This window comes from Lepisma saccharinum, chromosome 21, assembly GCF_977018435.1.
Source record: "Lepisma saccharinum chromosome 21, izLepSacc3.1, whole genome shotgun sequence".
NCBI lineage: Eukaryota > Metazoa > Arthropoda > Insecta > Zygentoma > Lepismatidae > Lepisma > Lepisma saccharinum.
In genome coordinates this window covers 16,657,091-16,676,985 of record NC_139249.1, presented here as the reverse complement: position 1 = coordinate 16,676,985, position 19,895 = coordinate 16,657,091, and the positions used below count along the sequence as shown (strand labels likewise).

The 19,895-nt window shown below is 32.6% G+C and overlaps 1 protein-coding gene across 1 annotated transcript in view; it reads right to left on the bottom strand.

Moving 5' to 3' along the window:
- Positions 1-19,895, bottom strand: part of LOC146004024 (cilia- and flagella-associated protein 99-like) — a 53,521-nt gene that overhangs the window by 19,375 nt on the left and 14,251 nt on the right. Inside the window, exon 2 of the mRNA XM_083142594.1 lies at positions 16,875-16,963. Coding sequence (XP_082998720.1) covers positions 16,875-16,963 — 89 coding nt within the window. The remainder of the gene's footprint in view (positions 1-16,874; positions 16,964-19,895) is intronic.

Sequence of the window (19,895 nt, the reverse complement as noted above, 5' to 3'; positions counted from 1 at the left end):
TATAACAAATATTCTTTGTTATGTGTATTTTGGAGTGCAAAAAATGTATAATATAATGTGATAGCATGCGCAATAATAGATTTTAATATTAAGATTTAGCTGTGGCTTAAAAACATTTACTAGAGCTCTAAGATTCCAAGAGTTGAATTGTAGGCTCCAATAGAAATAAACTTGACAAGAAGCAAAGAGATTCATGTGTTGATCCAAGCTTAAGTCAAGTAGTAGGTTCCTTTAAAATGCTAGAATGCATTATGGCTCCAAAATGTGTTCACAAAGGGCAGAATAGGAAATTCGTGCCGTGACGCTGTGAGTTCAGGAACAACAGTTATTTATGATTTATAATTTTTGTGCGCACATCATAATTTATACATTTCTTGCATGATTTGTGATATAAGAAATCTTATTTTCGGCACTCCATAAATCTGAGGATGTTTGCTTCTCGATGCAAGGACTTAGATTCTTGTCTTGTTAGCTGATGTTACTAGATAAATGGATGAATTCCCAATTATGCTTTACTAGTTTATGAAACTTAGTTGGACCATAGGTAATCTACTCTACATGTGGAAAATTATAATTAATATATTTTTGGCTAAATAAAGATTAATATAGAAATAATGCTCTCAGATTAAGAATGAAGTTCTTAATGGTGCTTTATTGGTTCATAATAAATAAAAATGTTATGTAGCCACATTGTTTTATGTAAAATGGTTCATATGGAACTTCATTAGATAATTGTTGGTTTGTAGAACTTGATTTTTTTTGTTTGTTTTTCATCATTATTATGTACTAAAAACTCACTATGTGTAGTTGCACTGTATTGGTTCATGATGAACATGTTCTTTTTCTATTGTTGGAAAACAAATATTCAGTTATATTCATTAAAAAAAAATATATTCAGTTATACTCAGTTGATTATAATGCTAAACATGAAAACAGTTTATAAATATAGAGGAATTATATTAATTATTATATGTTAAAAGTCTCAGTAGTGCTCAGGTCTGTTGTTGTGGATCCGTCCCTTGTTGAGCGCCAGTATGACAATAAAAATAATATATTGTCATAACAACATTTGAAGAAGGTTAGGCTAAGTTCAAAGTTCCACATTTGTGCAATATTTATAACAATTTAGTCATAACAGTTATTTTTGACTGGCAATATGAAAAACAAATATCTTCAATCATATGTGTTCTTTCAGACAAGAAAGATATGATACATTCAAATTTATAATTAAATTTATTGAAATTGTGTACATTTGCATTGGCTTCAAGGTTTATATACAAAGGTCAACTCTTTAAAATTGTTCAATGTATAATATGATGTCATACTTGGTATTTTGTATCAACATTCAAAAAATGGTAATTGTAATCATTAGATAAGTATATTGTGATATACATAGTAAAATAGCTGTAACAGAGCAAATATGTACATTTGCAACACAAACATTCAAGCTGTTAAGCACTTATGGACAAAAATATAAAACAAAAACAATTGAAGATTGCACATACTAAAAGATCTGGCTTGAACTAGTTGCTCTGATACTAGTTGTCTGTGACTTGGGAAGAGATCTCTGGATGGAAAAAAGATAAGTACAGATTTAGCAATATGGAATGGTGATATATTTGTACAATAATTGTTGCTTTTAAAGCATTAAACTGGGCAATGTTATAATAACTTGGATGTTTAAGTTATATAGAAGCCTTTTATGACTTGAAAGAACTTTGATCATGATATAATCTGATAAAGATTCGAAAGTTGTGCAATGACACTGATATGTATAATGGATGCCATGTTGAATTGGAAGCAGTGAATAAGTATCTGTTTTCATCTTGCTTAATGGGCAGGCTTGTAAATGTTACAGTTCCTCAAATGAGTGCTTGGAGGAAGGTTGCATAGAGTGACACTTATATGTTCTACGTTTGGATGTGATTTGGTCAGATGATGAATCTTGAAAACTGAAGCTCAGAATTGTGGATACAAGGACTTGCTTTATCCTGGAAGGAGATAACAAAGAGATATTTTCTTCTTATGTGTAGCATTGATATGTTATAAATGCTCTTGTACTTTTTGTTGTTTCTAGTTTGTTTTTTTTTTTTATCAATATAATAATTATAAAGGTATTTATTATTGTTTGAATATAAATACAATTCATCAGCATATGTAAATTGAAATTTCCTTTCCAATATAGCACCATAGCTACTACCTATTGTGCTGATACTGAGTTTGAATTATACTGACCAAAAAATGGTTAAACTTAGATTATGAGACTCAAATGGTACAATTATTGGATAGGAAAGAATAAGTTATTGAGTTGTGAATATTCTTGTTTCTCATATTAGTTTCAATACCTAACATTATGGAGAAGGAGATCACATTGGCTGACATTGTGATGATGCTCAAATCGCAGCAGGCAGAAATGAAAGACGGTATCTCTGCAGTGCAAGGTGAAATGAAAGAAGGTATCTGTGCTGTGCAGAGTCAGATGAAAGAAAGCATTGAAGCCAGTAAAGCTCAAAGTAAGGAACTTAGAGAAATTAAGGTAGATATTTCACAGTTCCGTAAGGAATGCTTAGATAGAACAGAAAAGTTAGAAAAGAAAGTTAAATTACTGGATCAAAGGATGAATGATGAGCTAGTTTATCTTGCTGCGGATATGGATAAAAAATTAGACGATACAGTTAGTAATCTATCCAAACAGTTTACTTCTCAACTGGATCAATGTCTTGAGGTTTGTGCTCAGTGTAGTGTATCACTTGGTACATTAAGTAATGATCTAATTAAGTTACGAAGTGAAACCAAGTATGCTAATTCAACTGAACCACAGGTTGATGTCAAATCTATTGGCATACAACATGATGAGGTTGATAAAGAAGTTATGTCTAGCAGTGCAAGGCATATTATTATCACTCGCGTTCCAGAGAATGATGCAATTAGGAGTGATGTTGATAGTGATAAGTCAGTGGATATTAGTACAAGGCATAAGTTGCATGATGTAAATAATAAAGACAATATCAACTCTTCTTTGGAATTAGGTGTTAAGAATGCACTTCTACAAATAGAAACCAATATCATGAGTGTAGTTAATAATGCATTATCACCAGTGTCAACTCATGATATAATAGCAGTTAAAAATACAGCTAAAGTACAGAGTGACTTTACACCTCGAATGAGTTCTCACACTGTAAATCAGAGACAACATACAGTTGGGAATAAAGATGAAGTTTGTCATGGTTCACCAAAAAGTAGTCTTGTTAGACATAATATAGGAGTGAATACTGAATCTGAGATGTATAATAGTACAGATTCAGATCATGATAGAGTAAGTATGCTTAGTGGTCCATACCGAAATACAAGATTAGCATCTAAGCGTCGAAAATTGAGGAAGAACAAATCAGTTGCTAATAATAATGTTGATGACAAAATTTCATATGCACAACATGATGCTGGTCATATGAATAATGTTAGTCATTCAGTAGATGTTCCATTGACTAATTGTAATAAGAGTCAAATTAAAGTTCTCATTAAACCACAGGACTTGAGGCATTTCCCTCATTTTGATGGGATATCTTTAGAGTTTGCACCATCAGAATTCTTAGAAAAAGTTGAGGAAAACCTAGATATTTATGACATCAAAGAAAGTCAATTCTTGAAGTACATACCAAAACTTCTAACTGATTGTGCTAGAACTTGGTACTTAGAAGTAAAGAATCAGTTTACCACTTATTCTGAATTTAAAGAGGCTTTTTTGGCACATTATCAGAATGACCGCTGGAAATCAGTAAAGTTGACTCAAACTTTGAATTCTCCTTTTACAAAAGAGAGTAATGTAAGCCTGTTACAATATGCAAATAAGAACTACAAAATTTTGAAGTCTACTCAGCCTCATGCTGAAGAACCTCATTTGATAGCACAATTAGCCTCATTATTACCACACAGGATTAGTGAACATATGGTGATCAATAATGTACGTACATTGCAGCAAACGTTGCAAGTAATTGAAAATTTCCAATCTCTTAGAAATAATCCTGCACGGTTCAATGATATGAACAGAAATAATTATAATCCAAAGAATAAGGCTAGAGTAGCAAATGTTTCACGTGCTAAGGATCAAAATAGGAATTTGAATTCAAATGAAAGAAACAATAGAAATAATAGTATAAATAAGGATAGTTATTCTAATCAATTCTATAGAAATTCTAGGACTTTTTCTAATAATAACGAACAAACATCTTCTGGTATTAGTAATCAAATTCAACAGCAGCATGATAAACAATCATGTGATACAAGGGTGCAAAACACAGTACGCAGAGAGAGCAATAACAATGGTGATGGTTATGATAAAATAGAGTATTACCGATCAGATAGTGACGGTGGCCGTAGCAAAACTTATAGAAACTCTGCTTATACTCGGAGTTCAGCTTCTAATTGGAGACTCCAAAGCCAATAACACAAATTAAATTTAGGAATCAAATTAAATATTTAAGTAGGCATATACATTATACTTCTTTATTTATTTTGTAATGTAAAATTAGTGATCTTGTGCAGAAGTTTCTTGCCCAAGTTAGACAAGTTGGTGTTTCTTTAGCTTCTATATTTTACCTAGATGTAGTAACTGCTTGACACATCAACTTAAAAGGGTGGTTGGTTGGGAGTATCTTCTAGACTGTTGGTCTAGGGAGGTATATTTGGCCACAGTACCACTGTTCATCTTGATGGACAAAAATACAATATAATATTTTGAAGTATAAGTTTGTGATTTATTTTATGCACAATTCAGTTGCATGATCACTATATTTAAGTTTATTATACTTAAATATAACTCCGCATGTTTGTGGGAAACTTGGCATTATTATGCACAACAAAAGCAAATTTTAAAAACACTTTAATAGTTCATCTATGTAACAAACTTGAATAGCTGGTGAAAGATGTTACCCAAGATGTTAGTTAAGTAGTGGTAGTGTACAAAGAATGTAAGTGCATTTAAAATGCTTATATACGAGAATTATTTTATTTGCTATTAGGGAATTGTTAAGTCAATAATTCCTGAAGATGAATTGTTTCCTCGTATATTTTATGAAGTTGACATGTATCAGAGACATCCACTAGATGATCCAAGCTCGTCACTCATAATTCCATGCCACAGTTGCATGAAAGCATTGTGAAGTGTTCACGTAAAGGCAATAGTGAGTCCTATTGTGACAATGTAGAAATATTTATTATATGAATATATATATTTCTTTTTATGATGCACATGTATCTTTGGTGCTTTATCAAGTTTGGATTCTTCCAATAGTAATCATGTAGTGCTGATAGGTTAGGTATTTATGATTTCAAATACACTTATCAAGCTAAGCCACACGATGATGCTGCTATATATAATGATTGAAGGTTGACTATTTCCACATCTTAGGGGTATAAATTTATGAAGTAAAGATACATATTAAGACCAGTTACACTAGTTTTTTCAGGGAATGTAATGTTCCATTTATGTTATAATACAAATGTACTTAATTACATAAGTGATTACTCTGAACCACGTGTCTTATATTGATAATGATCGTAAGTATCAAGTATCTTTTGAGATAACCATTCTTACCATGTTTTGGATTAAAGCTATGTTAGATATATTTTTGATGACTTCTGAAATCACACATGACTACGTTAAAAAGGTTTTAGTCAATTAAGCCTCAGAGATATGTTATTTTATCAATGCACTTGCTAGGATAAAATATTTATACAGACTGTGATGAAATTTTGTTGGTATGAGGTATATTTTAGTTGTTTTATTCTAATGAGCAACAACGTTAATTTGTGACTTCCTATTACAACATATCAAAGGACTTTGACATGATCATATAATATCTTTGCACTTGAAGACATTATAGTAATGAGCTTTCACAAGGTATTGTCAGTGTGATGTCATTCTCTATAAGTGTGATCTATATTAAGAGTAGACACAGATTGATTAATTATTTGACAATTTCAGATAGTATTTTCTCAATTGCAAACTCAAAGCTATTCTGATAATCGAAAATTGATTCATGGTTGTAAATTCTTTTTAATACACGCATGTATAGGTTTGACAGTGTTATGCATCTGAGATTATATATCCAATATTTATGTTCATACTTCATAAATGTATAATGCAATATTTTCTTCATCATTACAAAACATGATAATGATTTCTTAACTGATAACATGTTGTTTATTTTGTTGGTTCGAAGAACAAAAAATACTGCTTCATTTCACAACCATACCCATGAGGGTTGGTTGGTTAAGTTCTTCTCTTAGACTGTTGCTTAAGGGAGGTACTGTGAGTCACAGTACTTTATGCATAATTTTTCCTTTGTCAGATGTCAATGTAAAATTTTTTTTTCACTTTTCGTGCTCCTTTCCTTGAGTCTGAAATATTAGTTCAGGTATGAAGTATTCATGTGTAGAGTTTGCCTTAAGTTGATCTTCGTAATCCGACATTGGTCCTCATTCATATATCTTGATCCTTAGTTGTGATTAACGGTGGAAAAATTCAATATAACAAATATTCTTTGTTATGTGTATTTTGGAGTGCAAAAAATGTATAATATAATGTGATAGCATGCGCAATAATAGATTTTAATATTAAGATTTAGCTGTGGCTTAAAAACATTTACTAGAGCTCTAAGATTCCAAGAGTTGAATTGTAGGCTCCAATAGAAATAAACTTGACAAGAAGCAAAGAGATTCATGTGTTGATCCAAGCTTAAGTCAAGTAGTAGGTTCCTTTAAAATGCTAGAATGCATTATGGCTCCAAAATGTGTTCACAAAGGGCAGAATAGGAAATTCGTGCCGTGACGCTGTGAGTTCAGGAACAACAGTTATTTATGATTTATAATTTTTGTGCGCACATCATAATTTATACATTTCTTGCATGATTTGTGATATAAGAAATCTTATTTTCGGCACTCCATAAATCTGAGGATGTTTGCTTCTCGATGCAAGGACTTAGATTCTTGTCTTGTTAGCTGATGTTACTAGATAAATGGATGAATTCCCAATTATGCTTTACTAGTTTATGAAACTTAGTTGGACCATAGGTAATCTACTCTACATGTGGAAAATTATAATTAATATATTTTTGGCTAAATAAAGATTAATATAGAAATAATGCTCTCAGATTAAGAATGAAGTTCTTAATGGTGCTTTATTGGTTCATAATAAATAAAAATGTTATGTAGCCACATTGTTTTATGTAAAATGGTTCATATGGAACTTCATTAGATAATTGTTGGTTTGTAGAACTTGATTTTTTTTGTTTGTTTTTCATCATTATTATGTACTAAAAACTCACTATGTGTAGTTGCACTGTATTGGTTCATGATGAACATGTTCTTTTTCTATTGTTGGAAAACAAATATTCAGTTATATTCATTAAAAAAAAATATATTCAGTTATACTCAGTTGATTATAATGCTAAACATGAAAACAGTTTATAAATATAGAGGAATTATATTAATTATTATATGTTAAAAGTCTCAGTAGTGCTCAGGTCTGTTGTTGTGGATCCGTCCCTTGTTGAGCGCCAGTATGACAATAAAAATAATATATTGTCATAACAACATTTGAAGAAGGTTAGGCTAAGTTCAAAGTTCCACATTTGTGCAATATTTATAACAATTTAGTCATAACAGTTATTTTTGACTGGCAATATGAAAAACAAATATCTTCAATCATATGTGTTCTTTCAGACAAGAAAGATATGATACATTCAAATTTATAATTAAATTTATTGAAATTGTGTACATTTGCATTGGCTTCAAGGTTTATATACAAAGGTCAACTCTTTAAAATTGTTCAATGTATAATATGATGTCATACTTGGTATTTTGTATCAACATTCAAAAAATGGTAATTGTAATCATTAGATAAGTATATTGTGATATACATAGTAAAATAGCTGTAACAGAGCAAATATGTACATTTGCAACACAAACATTCAAGCTGTTAAGCACTTATGGACAAAAATATAAAACAAAAACAATTGAAGATTGCACATACTAAAAGATCTGGCTTGAACTAGTTGCTCTGATACTAGTTGTCTGTGACTTGGGAAGAGATCTCTGGATGGAAAAAAGATAAGTACAGATTTAGCAATATGGAATGGTGATATATTTGTACAATAATTGTTGCTTTTAAAGCATTAAACTGGGCAATGTTATAATAACTTGGATGTTTAAGTTATATAGAAGCCTTTTATGACTTGAAAGAACTTTGATCATGATATAATCTGATAAAGATTCGAAAGTTGTGCAATGACACTGATATGTATAATGGATGCCATGTTGAATTGGAAGCAGTGAATAAGTATCTGTTTTCATCTTGCTTAATGGGCAGGCTTGTAAATGTTACAGTTCCTCAAATGAGTGCTTGGAGGAAGGTTGCATAGAGTGACACTTATATGTTCTACGTTTGGATGTGATTTGGTCAGATGATGAATCTTGAAAACTGAAGCTCAGAATTGTGGATACAAGGACTTGCTTTATCCTGGAAGGAGATAACAAAGAGATATTTTCTTCTTATGTGTAGCATTGATATGTTATAAATGCTCTTGTACTTTTTGTTGTTTCTAGTTTGTTTTTTTTTTTTATCAATATAATAATTATAAAGGTATTTATTATTGTTTGAATATAAATACAATTCATCAGCATATGTAAATTGAAATTTCCTTTCCAATATAGCACCATAGCTACTACCTATTGTGCTGATACTGAGTTTGAATTATACTGACCAAAAAATGGTTAAACTTAGATTATGAGACTCAAATGGTACAATTATTGGATAGGAAAGAATAAGTTATTGAGTTGTGAATATTCTTGTTTCTCATATTAGTTTCAATACCTAACATTATGGAGAAGGAGATCACATTGGCTGACATTGTGATGATGCTCAAATCGCAGCAGGCAGAAATGAAAGACGGTATCTCTGCAGTGCAAGGTGAAATGAAAGAAGGTATCTGTGCTGTGCAGAGTCAGATGAAAGAAAGCATTGAAGCCAGTAAAGCTCAAAGTAAGGAACTTAGAGAAATTAAGGTAGATATTTCACAGTTCCGTAAGGAATGCTTAGATAGAACAGAAAAGTTAGAAAAGAAAGTTAAATTACTGGATCAAAGGATGAATGATGAGCTAGTTTATCTTGCTGCGGATATGGATAAAAAATTAGACGATACAGTTAGTAATCTATCCAAACAGTTTACTTCTCAACTGGATCAATGTCTTGAGGTTTGTGCTCAGTGTAGTGTATCACTTGGTACATTAAGTAATGATCTAATTAAGTTACGAAGTGAAACCAAGTATGCTAATTCAACTGAACCACAGGTTGATGTCAAATCTATTGGCATACAACATGATGAGGTTGATAAAGAAGTTATGTCTAGCAGTGCAAGGCATATTATTATCACTCGCGTTCCAGAGAATGATGCAATTAGGAGTGATGTTGATAGTGATAAGTCAGTGGATATTAGTACAAGGCATAAGTTGCATGATGTAAATAATAAAGACAATATCAACTCTTCTTTGGAATTAGGTGTTAAGAATGCACTTCTACAAATAGAAACCAATATCATGAGTGTAGTTAATAATGCATTATCACCAGTGTCAACTCATGATATAATAGCAGTTAAAAATACAGCTAAAGTACAGAGTGACTTTACACCTCGAATGAGTTCTCACACTGTAAATCAGAGACAACATACAGTTGGGAATAAAGATGAAGTTTGTCATGGTTCACCAAAAAGTAGTCTTGTTAGACATAATATAGGAGTGAATACTGAATCTGAGATGTATAATAGTACAGATTCAGATCATGATAGAGTAAGTATGCTTAGTGGTCCATACCGAAATACAAGATTAGCATCTAAGCGTCGAAAATTGAGGAAGAACAAATCAGTTGCTAATAATAATGTTGATGACAAAATTTCATATGCACAACATGATGCTGGTCATATGAATAATGTTAGTCATTCAGTAGATGTTCCATTGACTAATTGTAATAAGAGTCAAATTAAAGTTCTCATTAAACCACAGGACTTGAGGCATTTCCCTCATTTTGATGGGATATCTTTAGAGTTTGCACCATCAGAATTCTTAGAAAAAGTTGAGGAAAACCTAGATATTTATGACATCAAAGAAAGTCAATTCTTGAAGTACATACCAAAACTTCTAACTGATTGTGCTAGAACTTGGTACTTAGAAGTAAAGAATCAGTTTACCACTTATTCTGAATTTAAAGAGGCTTTTTTGGCACATTATCAGAATGACCGCTGGAAATCAGTAAAGTTGACTCAAACTTTGAATTCTCCTTTTACAAAAGAGAGTAATGTAAGCCTGTTACAATATGCAAATAAGAACTACAAAATTTTGAAGTCTACTCAGCCTCATGCTGAAGAACCTCATTTGATAGCACAATTAGCCTCATTATTACCACACAGGATTAGTGAACATATGGTGATCAATAATGTACGTACATTGCAGCAAACGTTGCAAGTAATTGAAAATTTCCAATCTCTTAGAAATAATCCTGCACGGTTCAATGATATGAACAGAAATAATTATAATCCAAAGAATAAGGCTAGAGTAGCAAATGTTTCACGTGCTAAGGATCAAAATAGGAATTTGAATTCAAATGAAAGAAACAATAGAAATAATAGTATAAATAAGGATAGTTATTCTAATCAATTCTATAGAAATTCTAGGACTTTTTCTAATAATAACGAACAAACATCTTCTGGTATTAGTAATCAAATTCAACAGCAGCATGATAAACAATCATGTGATACAAGGGTGCAAAACACAGTACGCAGAGAGAGCAATAACAATGGTGATGGTTATGATAAAATAGAGTATTACCGATCAGATAGTGACGGTGGCCGTAGCAAAACTTATAGAAACTCTGCTTATACTCGGAGTTCAGCTTCTAATTGGAGACTCCAAAGCCAATAACACAAATTAAATTTAGGAATCAAATTAAATATTTAAGTAGGCATATACATTATACTTCTTTATTTATTTTGTAATGTAAAATTAGTGATCTTGTGCAGAAGTTTCTTGCCCAAGTTAGACAAGTTGGTGTTTCTTTAGCTTCTATATTTTACCTAGATGTAGTAACTGCTTGACACATCAACTTAAAAGGGTGGTTGGTTGGGAGTATCTTCTAGACTGTTGGTCTAGGGAGGTATATTTGGCCACAGTACCACTGTTCATCTTGATGGACAAAAATACAATATAATATTTTGAAGTATAAGTTTGTGATTTATTTTATGCACAATTCAGTTGCATGATCACTATATTTAAGTTTATTATACTTAAATATAACTCCGCATGTTTGTGGGAAACTTGGCATTATTATGCACAACAAAAGCAAATTTTAAAAACACTTTAATAGTTCATCTATGTAACAAACTTGAATAGCTGGTGAAAGATGTTACCCAAGATGTTAGTTAAGTAGTGGTAGTGTACAAAGAATGTAAGTGCATTTAAAATGCTTATATACGAGAATTATTTTATTTGCTATTAGGGAATTGTTAAGTCAATAATTCCTGAAGATGAATTGTTTCCTCGTATATTTTATGAAGTTGACATGTATCAGAGACATCCACTAGATGATCCAAGCTCGTCACTCATAATTCCATGCCACAGTTGCATGAAAGCATTGTGAAGTGTTCACGTAAAGGCAATAGTGAGTCCTATTGTGACAATGTAGAAATATTTATTATATGAATATATATATTTCTTTTTATGATGCACATGTATCTTTGGTGCTTTATCAAGTTTGGATTCTTCCAATAGTAATCATGTAGTGCTGATAGGTTAGGTATTTATGATTTCAAATACACTTATCAAGCTAAGCCACACGATGATGCTGCTATATATAATGATTGAAGGTTGACTATTTCCACATCTTAGGGGTATAAATTTATGAAGTAAAGATACATATTAAGACCAGTTACACTAGTTTTTTCAGGGAATGTAATGTTCCATTTATGTTATAATACAAATGTACTTAATTACATAAGTGATTACTCTGAACCACGTGTCTTATATTGATAATGATCGTAAGTATCAAGTATCTTTTGAGATAACCATTCTTACCATGTTTTGGATTAAAGCTATGTTAGATATATTTTTGATGACTTCTGAAATCACACATGACTACGTTAAAAAGGTTTTAGTCAATTAAGCCTCAGAGATATGTTATTTTATCAATGCACTTGCTAGGATAAAATATTTATACAGACTGTGATGAAATTTTGTTGGTATGAGGTATATTTTAGTTGTTTTATTCTAATGAGCAACAACGTTAATTTGTGACTTCCTATTACAACATATCAAAGGACTTTGACATGATCATATAATATCTTTGCACTTGAAGACATTATAGTAATGAGCTTTCACAAGGTATTGTCAGTGTGATGTCATTCTCTATAAGTGTGATCTATATTAAGAGTAGACACAGATTGATTAATTATTTGACAATTTCAGATAGTATTTTCTCAATTGCAAACTCAAAGCTATTCTGATAATCGAAAATTGATTCATGGTTGTAAATTCTTTTTAATACACGCATGTATAGGTTTGACAGTGTTATGCATCTGAGATTATATATCCAATATTTATGTTCATACTTCATAAATGTATAATGCAATATTTTCTTCATCATTACAAAACATGATAATGATTTCTTAACTGATAACATGTTGTTTATTTTGTTGGTTCGAAGAACAAAAAATACTGCTTCATTTCACAACCATACCCATGAGGGTTGGTTGGTTAAGTTCTTCTCTTAGACTGTTGCTTAAGGGAGGTACTGTGAGTCACAGTACTTTATGCATAATTTTTCCTTTGTCAGATGTCAATGTAAAATTTTTTTTTCACTTTTCGTGCTCCTTTCCTTGAGTCTGAAATATTAGTTCAGGTATGAAGTATTCATGTGTAGAGTTTGCCTTAAGTTGATCTTCGTAATCCGACATTGGTCCTCATTCATATATCTTGATCCTTAGTTGTGATTAACGGTGGAAAAATTCAATATAACAAATATTCTTTGTTATGTGTATTTTGGAGTGCAAAAAATGTATAATATAATGTGATAGCATGCGCAATAATAGATTTTAATATTAAGATTTAGCTGTGGCTTAAAAACATTTACTAGAGCTCTAAGATTCCAAGAGTTGAATTGTAGGCTCCAATAGAAATAAACTTGACAAGAAGCAAAGAGATTCATGTGTTGATCCAAGCTTAAGTCAAGTAGTAGGTTCCTTTAAAATGCTAGAATGCATTATGGCTCCAAAATGTGTTCACAAAGGGCAGAATAGGAAATTCGTGCCGTGACGCTGTGAGTTCAGGAACAACAGTTATTTATGATTTATAATTTTTGTGCGCACATCATAATTTATACATTTCTTGCATGATTTGTGATATAAGAAATCTTATTTTCGGCACTCCATAAATCTGAGGATGTTTGCTTCTCGATGCAAGGACTTAGATTCTTGTCTTGTTAGCTGATGTTACTAGATAAATGGATGAATTCCCAATTATGCTTTACTAGTTTATGAAACTTAGTTGGACCATAGGTAATCTACTCTACATGTGGAAAATTATAATTAATATATTTTTGGCTAAATAAAGATTAATATAGAAATAATGCTCTCAGATTAAGAATGAAGTTCTTAATGGTGCTTTATTGGTTCATAATAAATAAAAATGTTATGTAGCCACATTGTTTTATGTAAAATGGTTCATATGGAACTTCATTAGATAATTGTTGGTTTGTAGAACTTGATTTTTTTTGTTTGTTTTTCATCATTATTATGTACTAAAAACTCACTATGTGTAGTTGCACTGTATTGGTTCATGATGAACATGTTCTTTTTCTATTGTTGGAAAACAAATATTCAGTTATATTCATTAAAAAAAAATATATTCAGTTATACTCAGTTGATTATAATGCTAAACATGAAAACAGTTTATAAATATAGAGGAATTATATTAATTATTATATGTTAAAAGTCTCAGTAGTGCTCAGGTCTGTTGTTGTGGATCCGTCCCTTGTTGAGCGCCAGTATGACAATAAAAATAATATATTGTCATAACAACATTTGAAGAAGGTTAGGCTAAGTTCAAAGTTCCACATTTGTGCAATATTTATAACAATTTAGTCATAACAGTTATTTTTGACTGGCAATATGAAAAACAAATATCTTCAATCATATGTGTTCTTTCAGACAAGAAAGATATGATACATTCAAATTTATAATTAAATTTATTGAAATTGTGTACATTTGCATTGGCTTCAAGGTTTATATACAAAGGTCAACTCTTTAAAATTGTTCAATGTATAATATGATGTCATACTTGGTATTTTGTATCAACATTCAAAAAATGGTAATTGTAATCATTAGATAAGTATATTGTGATATACATAGTAAAATAGCTGTAACAGAGCAAATATGTACATTTGCAACACAAACATTCAAGCTGTTAAGCACTTATGGACAAAAATATAAAACAAAAACAATTGAAGATTGCACATACTAAAAGATCTGGCTTGAACTAGTTGCTCTGATACTAGTTGTCTGTGACTTGGGAAGAGATCTCTGGATGGAAAAAAGATAAGTACAGATTTAGCAATATGGAATGGTGATATATTTGTACAATAATTGTTGCTTTTAAAGCATTAAACTGGGCAATGTTATAATAACTTGGATGTTTAAGTTATATAGAAGCCTTTTATGACTTGAAAGAACTTTGATCATGATATAATCTGATAAAGATTCGAAAGTTGTGCAATGACACTGATATGTATAATGGATGCCATGTTGAATTGGAAGCAGTGAATAAGTATCTGTTTTCATCTTGCTTAATGGGCAGGCTTGTAAATGTTACAGTTCCTCAAATGAGTGCTTGGAGGAAGGTTGCATAGAGTGACACTTATATGTTCTACGTTTGGATGTGATTTGGTCAGATGATGAATCTTGAAAACTGAAGCTCAGAATTGTGGATACAAGGACTTGCTTTATCCTGGAAGGAGATAACAAAGAGATATTTTCTTCTTATGTGTAGCATTGATATGTTATAAATGCTCTTGTACTTTTTGTTGTTTCTAGTTTTTTTTTTTTATCAATATAATAATTATAAAGGTATTTATTATTGTTTGAATATAAACACAATTCATCAGCATATGTAAATTGAAATTTCCTTTCCAATATAGCACCATAGCTACTACCTATTGTGCTGATACTGAGTTTGAATTATACTGACCAAAAAATGGTTAAAGTACAACTCAAGTTACATTGGTCATATGATAATAATGCAAATATTTTTGTGTTCCTTACATGTCAGCAATAATTTCTATGTGCATTTTGAACTTTTCATATCCTTTTTTTCGGGGGGGCGGGGGGGGGGGGGAGAAACCCCATTTTTTTAAAAAAAAACAAAAGTATTTTCAGGGGATTTCCCCCCTTTCCCCCTCCATATATACGCCGAATGTGCATAAATTATATATCGTCTGAATCTGTGATTCATTCTGCGTACAACGGTATATCATTCATATCTCCAGGGCAAATAGTCTCTGAGCTAAAGTCATTTCAAGGTACCGCTGCATTTTGAAGCTTGAATCAGTGGCGTGCCGACCATTCCTTTTGGGGGTACAACTCAAGTTACATTGGTCATATGATAATAATGCAAATATTTTTGTGTTCCTTAGATGTCAGCCATCATTTCCATGTGCATGTCGACACTGTCATGTACTTTTTTCTTGGGGGGAGGGTGGGAGAACCGAATTTTTTTTCCCGAAATTTTGGAATTTTGAGAATTAGCCCCCTCCCCCCTGCCACATATATGCCAAATTTGCATAAATTTCATATAGTCTGAATCTCTGGTTCATTCCGCGTACAACAGTATATCACTCATCTCTCTAGGGCAATTAGTCTCCGATCTACACTCATTTAATTGAAACTCTGCATTTTGCTCACACTCGGCTCGGGACAGAGAGGCTTACATGTGAAAATGGCCTTGGGACTCAAAAGGTTAACATTCAAAGCCTTTTCTTCACTGAGACAAAATACAATAACTAGATTTCAGTACACTAACTGTACGAAATGAATAAAGAATAATTGAAAGCAATTGTGTTGGATTTTCACTCAAAATCTCTCCATTTAAATAATAATAATAAAATTTTGAATAAGATTTGCTTATTTTTATTTGTTTATAATATTTATTATTGTATATTGACATTTATAACCAAGGAAATAATTATTATTGTTGTTATTATTTCTACTGTTCAACTTTTATCAATGGCCTGACCTCCCCTGCAACTGTTGCCACTCGCTGCAAACAAGTGTGGGGAAGAAAGTAGGGGGTGGGAAATGTCCAGGCAAAAGTTTGTCAGTAGCTTTTACTGCGTGTCAAGTGGTTTATTGCATTTTGTGTACTCTTTTGTTTTGAGTGGTTCTTGAAGCTGTGATAAGGCATGCTCCTTTGGAATAGAAGTTAGTAGTAATCTGAGTATGCCAATATTTATGATTATTTTGCTTGTTCCCCTTATTTGGTTTTACAATAAGTGTTTCTTAGTGCTATTGATTTGTTGAGGAATTTTTGCTCTTGTAATAAACAATAATGGTGCTTGCTAACTTTTGCTGCGGTGTATACTACAGCAGATGTTCAGTGCTGTAGTCAATGTTATATTCCAAGTGGACACGATTAAAGTCTAATGTAGATGATTACCAAGTTTAGAAGTATATACTGATAGTATATTATTTCTGGCACTTGCATGCTTAGATTAGTAACTTCGTATTCATAAACTTAACATTCAACAGCAACTACTAATTTCACCTGTCTTGCAGATTTACCTTTTCAATTCTTTTTCCTCTTCTTTTAAGTATCTTGCACCCTCTCGGAGAATGGTAACAGCAGTCATTTTTGTCACAGGACCTGTTGTCTAGAAGTTAAAAAAGGCAGACTTAGCAATGTATTTATAAATTTGCCCAATTTCCAACGTCAACTTCTTACCAATACATAAACTTTTCTAACAAGAAAATGTAAAACATCGGAATATTCATAACTTCAGTATCATTGATGCCCAATTGTTTTTATTGTTAGTGAGGGTTGATTAATTTCTTCTAATAAATATAATAACTGTAGTGAGGTGGAAAAAAATCAAAGTTACTATTTCTTATTATATAGCGAGAGAAATAGACACAAAACACACTTAAGATTACGTTATTATTACTGAACTCATGTTCTACACAAAGTTCTATATAAAAATATTGTTAATTTTTTTGCAATCAAAATAGTTAACATGCACTATTTGTTTAATTATATAATGAAATCACGAAGTGGAAATATCATTTCATATGAAAAATATAAATTTACTAGTCAAAATTCAATGACAAGAGAGGGAGAACTGTGATAGAGGACATTTTGGATATGATTAAAAATTGCCATTTGATAGATATTGATTGAACATGCCAGTTTTGTAGTAAATATAATGAATGTTGCACCAGTGGCACTTTGAAAATGAAAAGAGACACCAATTTAGAAATGTATATTACACTCCCATAATTCTGGTTTTAACCTTCAACATATTCTGCTAAATGTTGTTAGATAATAAAATGAAATACATAAATTAATTGTTTACTGATTGTAATAATGTTTAAATAGTGATCAAATAGAATGCCTGTACTTCAGACGAGGGAACAAAAACCTCCGATTTTTTTTTTTAGATCTGAAAAATGTTGGTTATGTATATTGTATACCCATCTAGGGCCAGCCCTGTGTTTAGGTAATTATCAATAATATTTTCAACTTTTTTTTTTCAATCAATGGATCCTGGAATTGATTCCTGGTTGGGACACATTGTAGAGGTTTAAATTCTGCTTTAAACTGCAGTGCCAGTCTCAATTAAGGATTGCCAGAAATTTTTTGGTCCACGCTACCCATTGTTCAAAATATATAGATCTAGCAAGGGCCAGCTATCTGGATTTGGAACTGAGAACTGAGTACCCAAATCCAGAACTGAATACAGGTTCCTGGATCTGTAATCAAGGATCAGGTACCCAGATCTAGAACTGAGATTCGAGAAACAAGAAATGTGTACATGGATACATTATCAACCTGGGGTCTGGATAGTTCAGGAGACAGATCTGGTCATCCCTAGTCCCGATTAGCCTAGCTGAACACAAAAGGAAATTTACAGTTCCATCCATACAAGATGTGTGTAATGTAGGAGTTGTCCGTCCCAATGACCGACACAAGAGAAAAACATTCTGTGCTGAACTTCAGAACATGATTGTTGATAATCAGGTACCTAAGCTCCTTACGTAACAACCACCAAATCAAGAAAATTGATTGATCGATTTGGAAATTTTGGGTGCATCAGCACTTAGGCTATTTTGCCCCCTCACATTATATGGGGTCCAGTCCCTTACCATAACTAAAATATTGGGTCGGTGCAAAAGTTCGTAGCATTTTGTTATGGGTTGTCCATTATTCCATTGTTATTGCTTAGTTTTGTGTTCGTGAAAACACAATGTATTCTAATTCTGTGCACATATTGTCTATTTTGCAAACGAAACAAGATGGAGTGTAAAGTGGAAGAAGTTGAACATTTCCGTCATTCTGTTCTTCGAGTATACCCGAGGATCAAGTGCAGCAGTAGGAAGTCTTTCCTAATGAAGCTCCTCTTGAAACTTGGCTAACTGATTTCTTCAACTCAAGAATAATTTGTGCTGTGTATGGGGCTAATGCCATATACTGCAAACACAGCAGTTCTTAAGGCGAGGTATCAAACTCCTCCCCCAACTTTGGCAGATGGTTATTGACAGTGGAGGCGACTACATTACTGACTGAGTGAGTGTTGCTTGAATGGGTATTCTTAGACTACAATAACAATGTTTCATCTTCACACCTGTGTACTTGTGCTATTTAATTATTGTATACCTGTTAACATGTTATAATATATATATATATATATATACAAATAATGAAGGAGACAGTAAACACTTACCACACGAATAGAAATAATTCAATATTTCGCGATCTGAGTCGCATTTTCAAGAAGGTAGATAAAAGATCGACGACACTTTGAGTAGAGGCACAGAATACTGACCGTAGCATCTCTACGGTCAGTGTTGTCAGAAACAGTTGAAAGGAAACACGAAATACTTTAGCCAGTGTTTACTGTAAGGTGGGTGGGTAGTTTCGGGGAGGAGAGGAAAGAGTTACTGGTTGGCTAGGTTGAGTCCGGAGGGTATAGTGGCGTGCATGCCTGCTATATAGGCCCTTTCCCATCGCCTGCGGAAAGATGTGTCAGAGCGGGGGGGTAAAAGGTGGATGATGGCAACACGGAAGCAGTTATTGAAGGTGGTGTTATGGCTGTTGGTGTGGATGGCAACTGTGAAATCGGAGTTTTGGGTGGAGGAACGGTGATTATTTATCCTTAGATTCAAGGGGGTGGAGGTTTCGCCTAGGTAGAAGTTGCCGCAGATTTGACAGATGAGGGTGTAAATTAGGTTGGATGAGTGGCAGGTGCACTTAGGGTGAAGGGTGAACTCACCTGCCGCTGTAGGGATCAGGAGGGTGGGGGAGGTGATGAGTATGGGGCAGGTCTTGCATCTGGGCACCTGTGGGCTGGGGAAAGGGGTGTGGAAGGGGTGGGGGTGTTTCGGACCAAGATGTTATATATATATAATAAAACACTATAAAAATGGATGTATGTGTCTATATGTGTGTGTTTGTTCCGGCATAACTCTCGAACGCCTGGAGCGATTTCAACCAAACTTGGTACACGTATTACTTGCAATCTCGAAAGAAATACTGTGGAGGTAAGACACCCCTGGCACCTCTAGAGTTTGGGGTCGGAAGGGGTGACA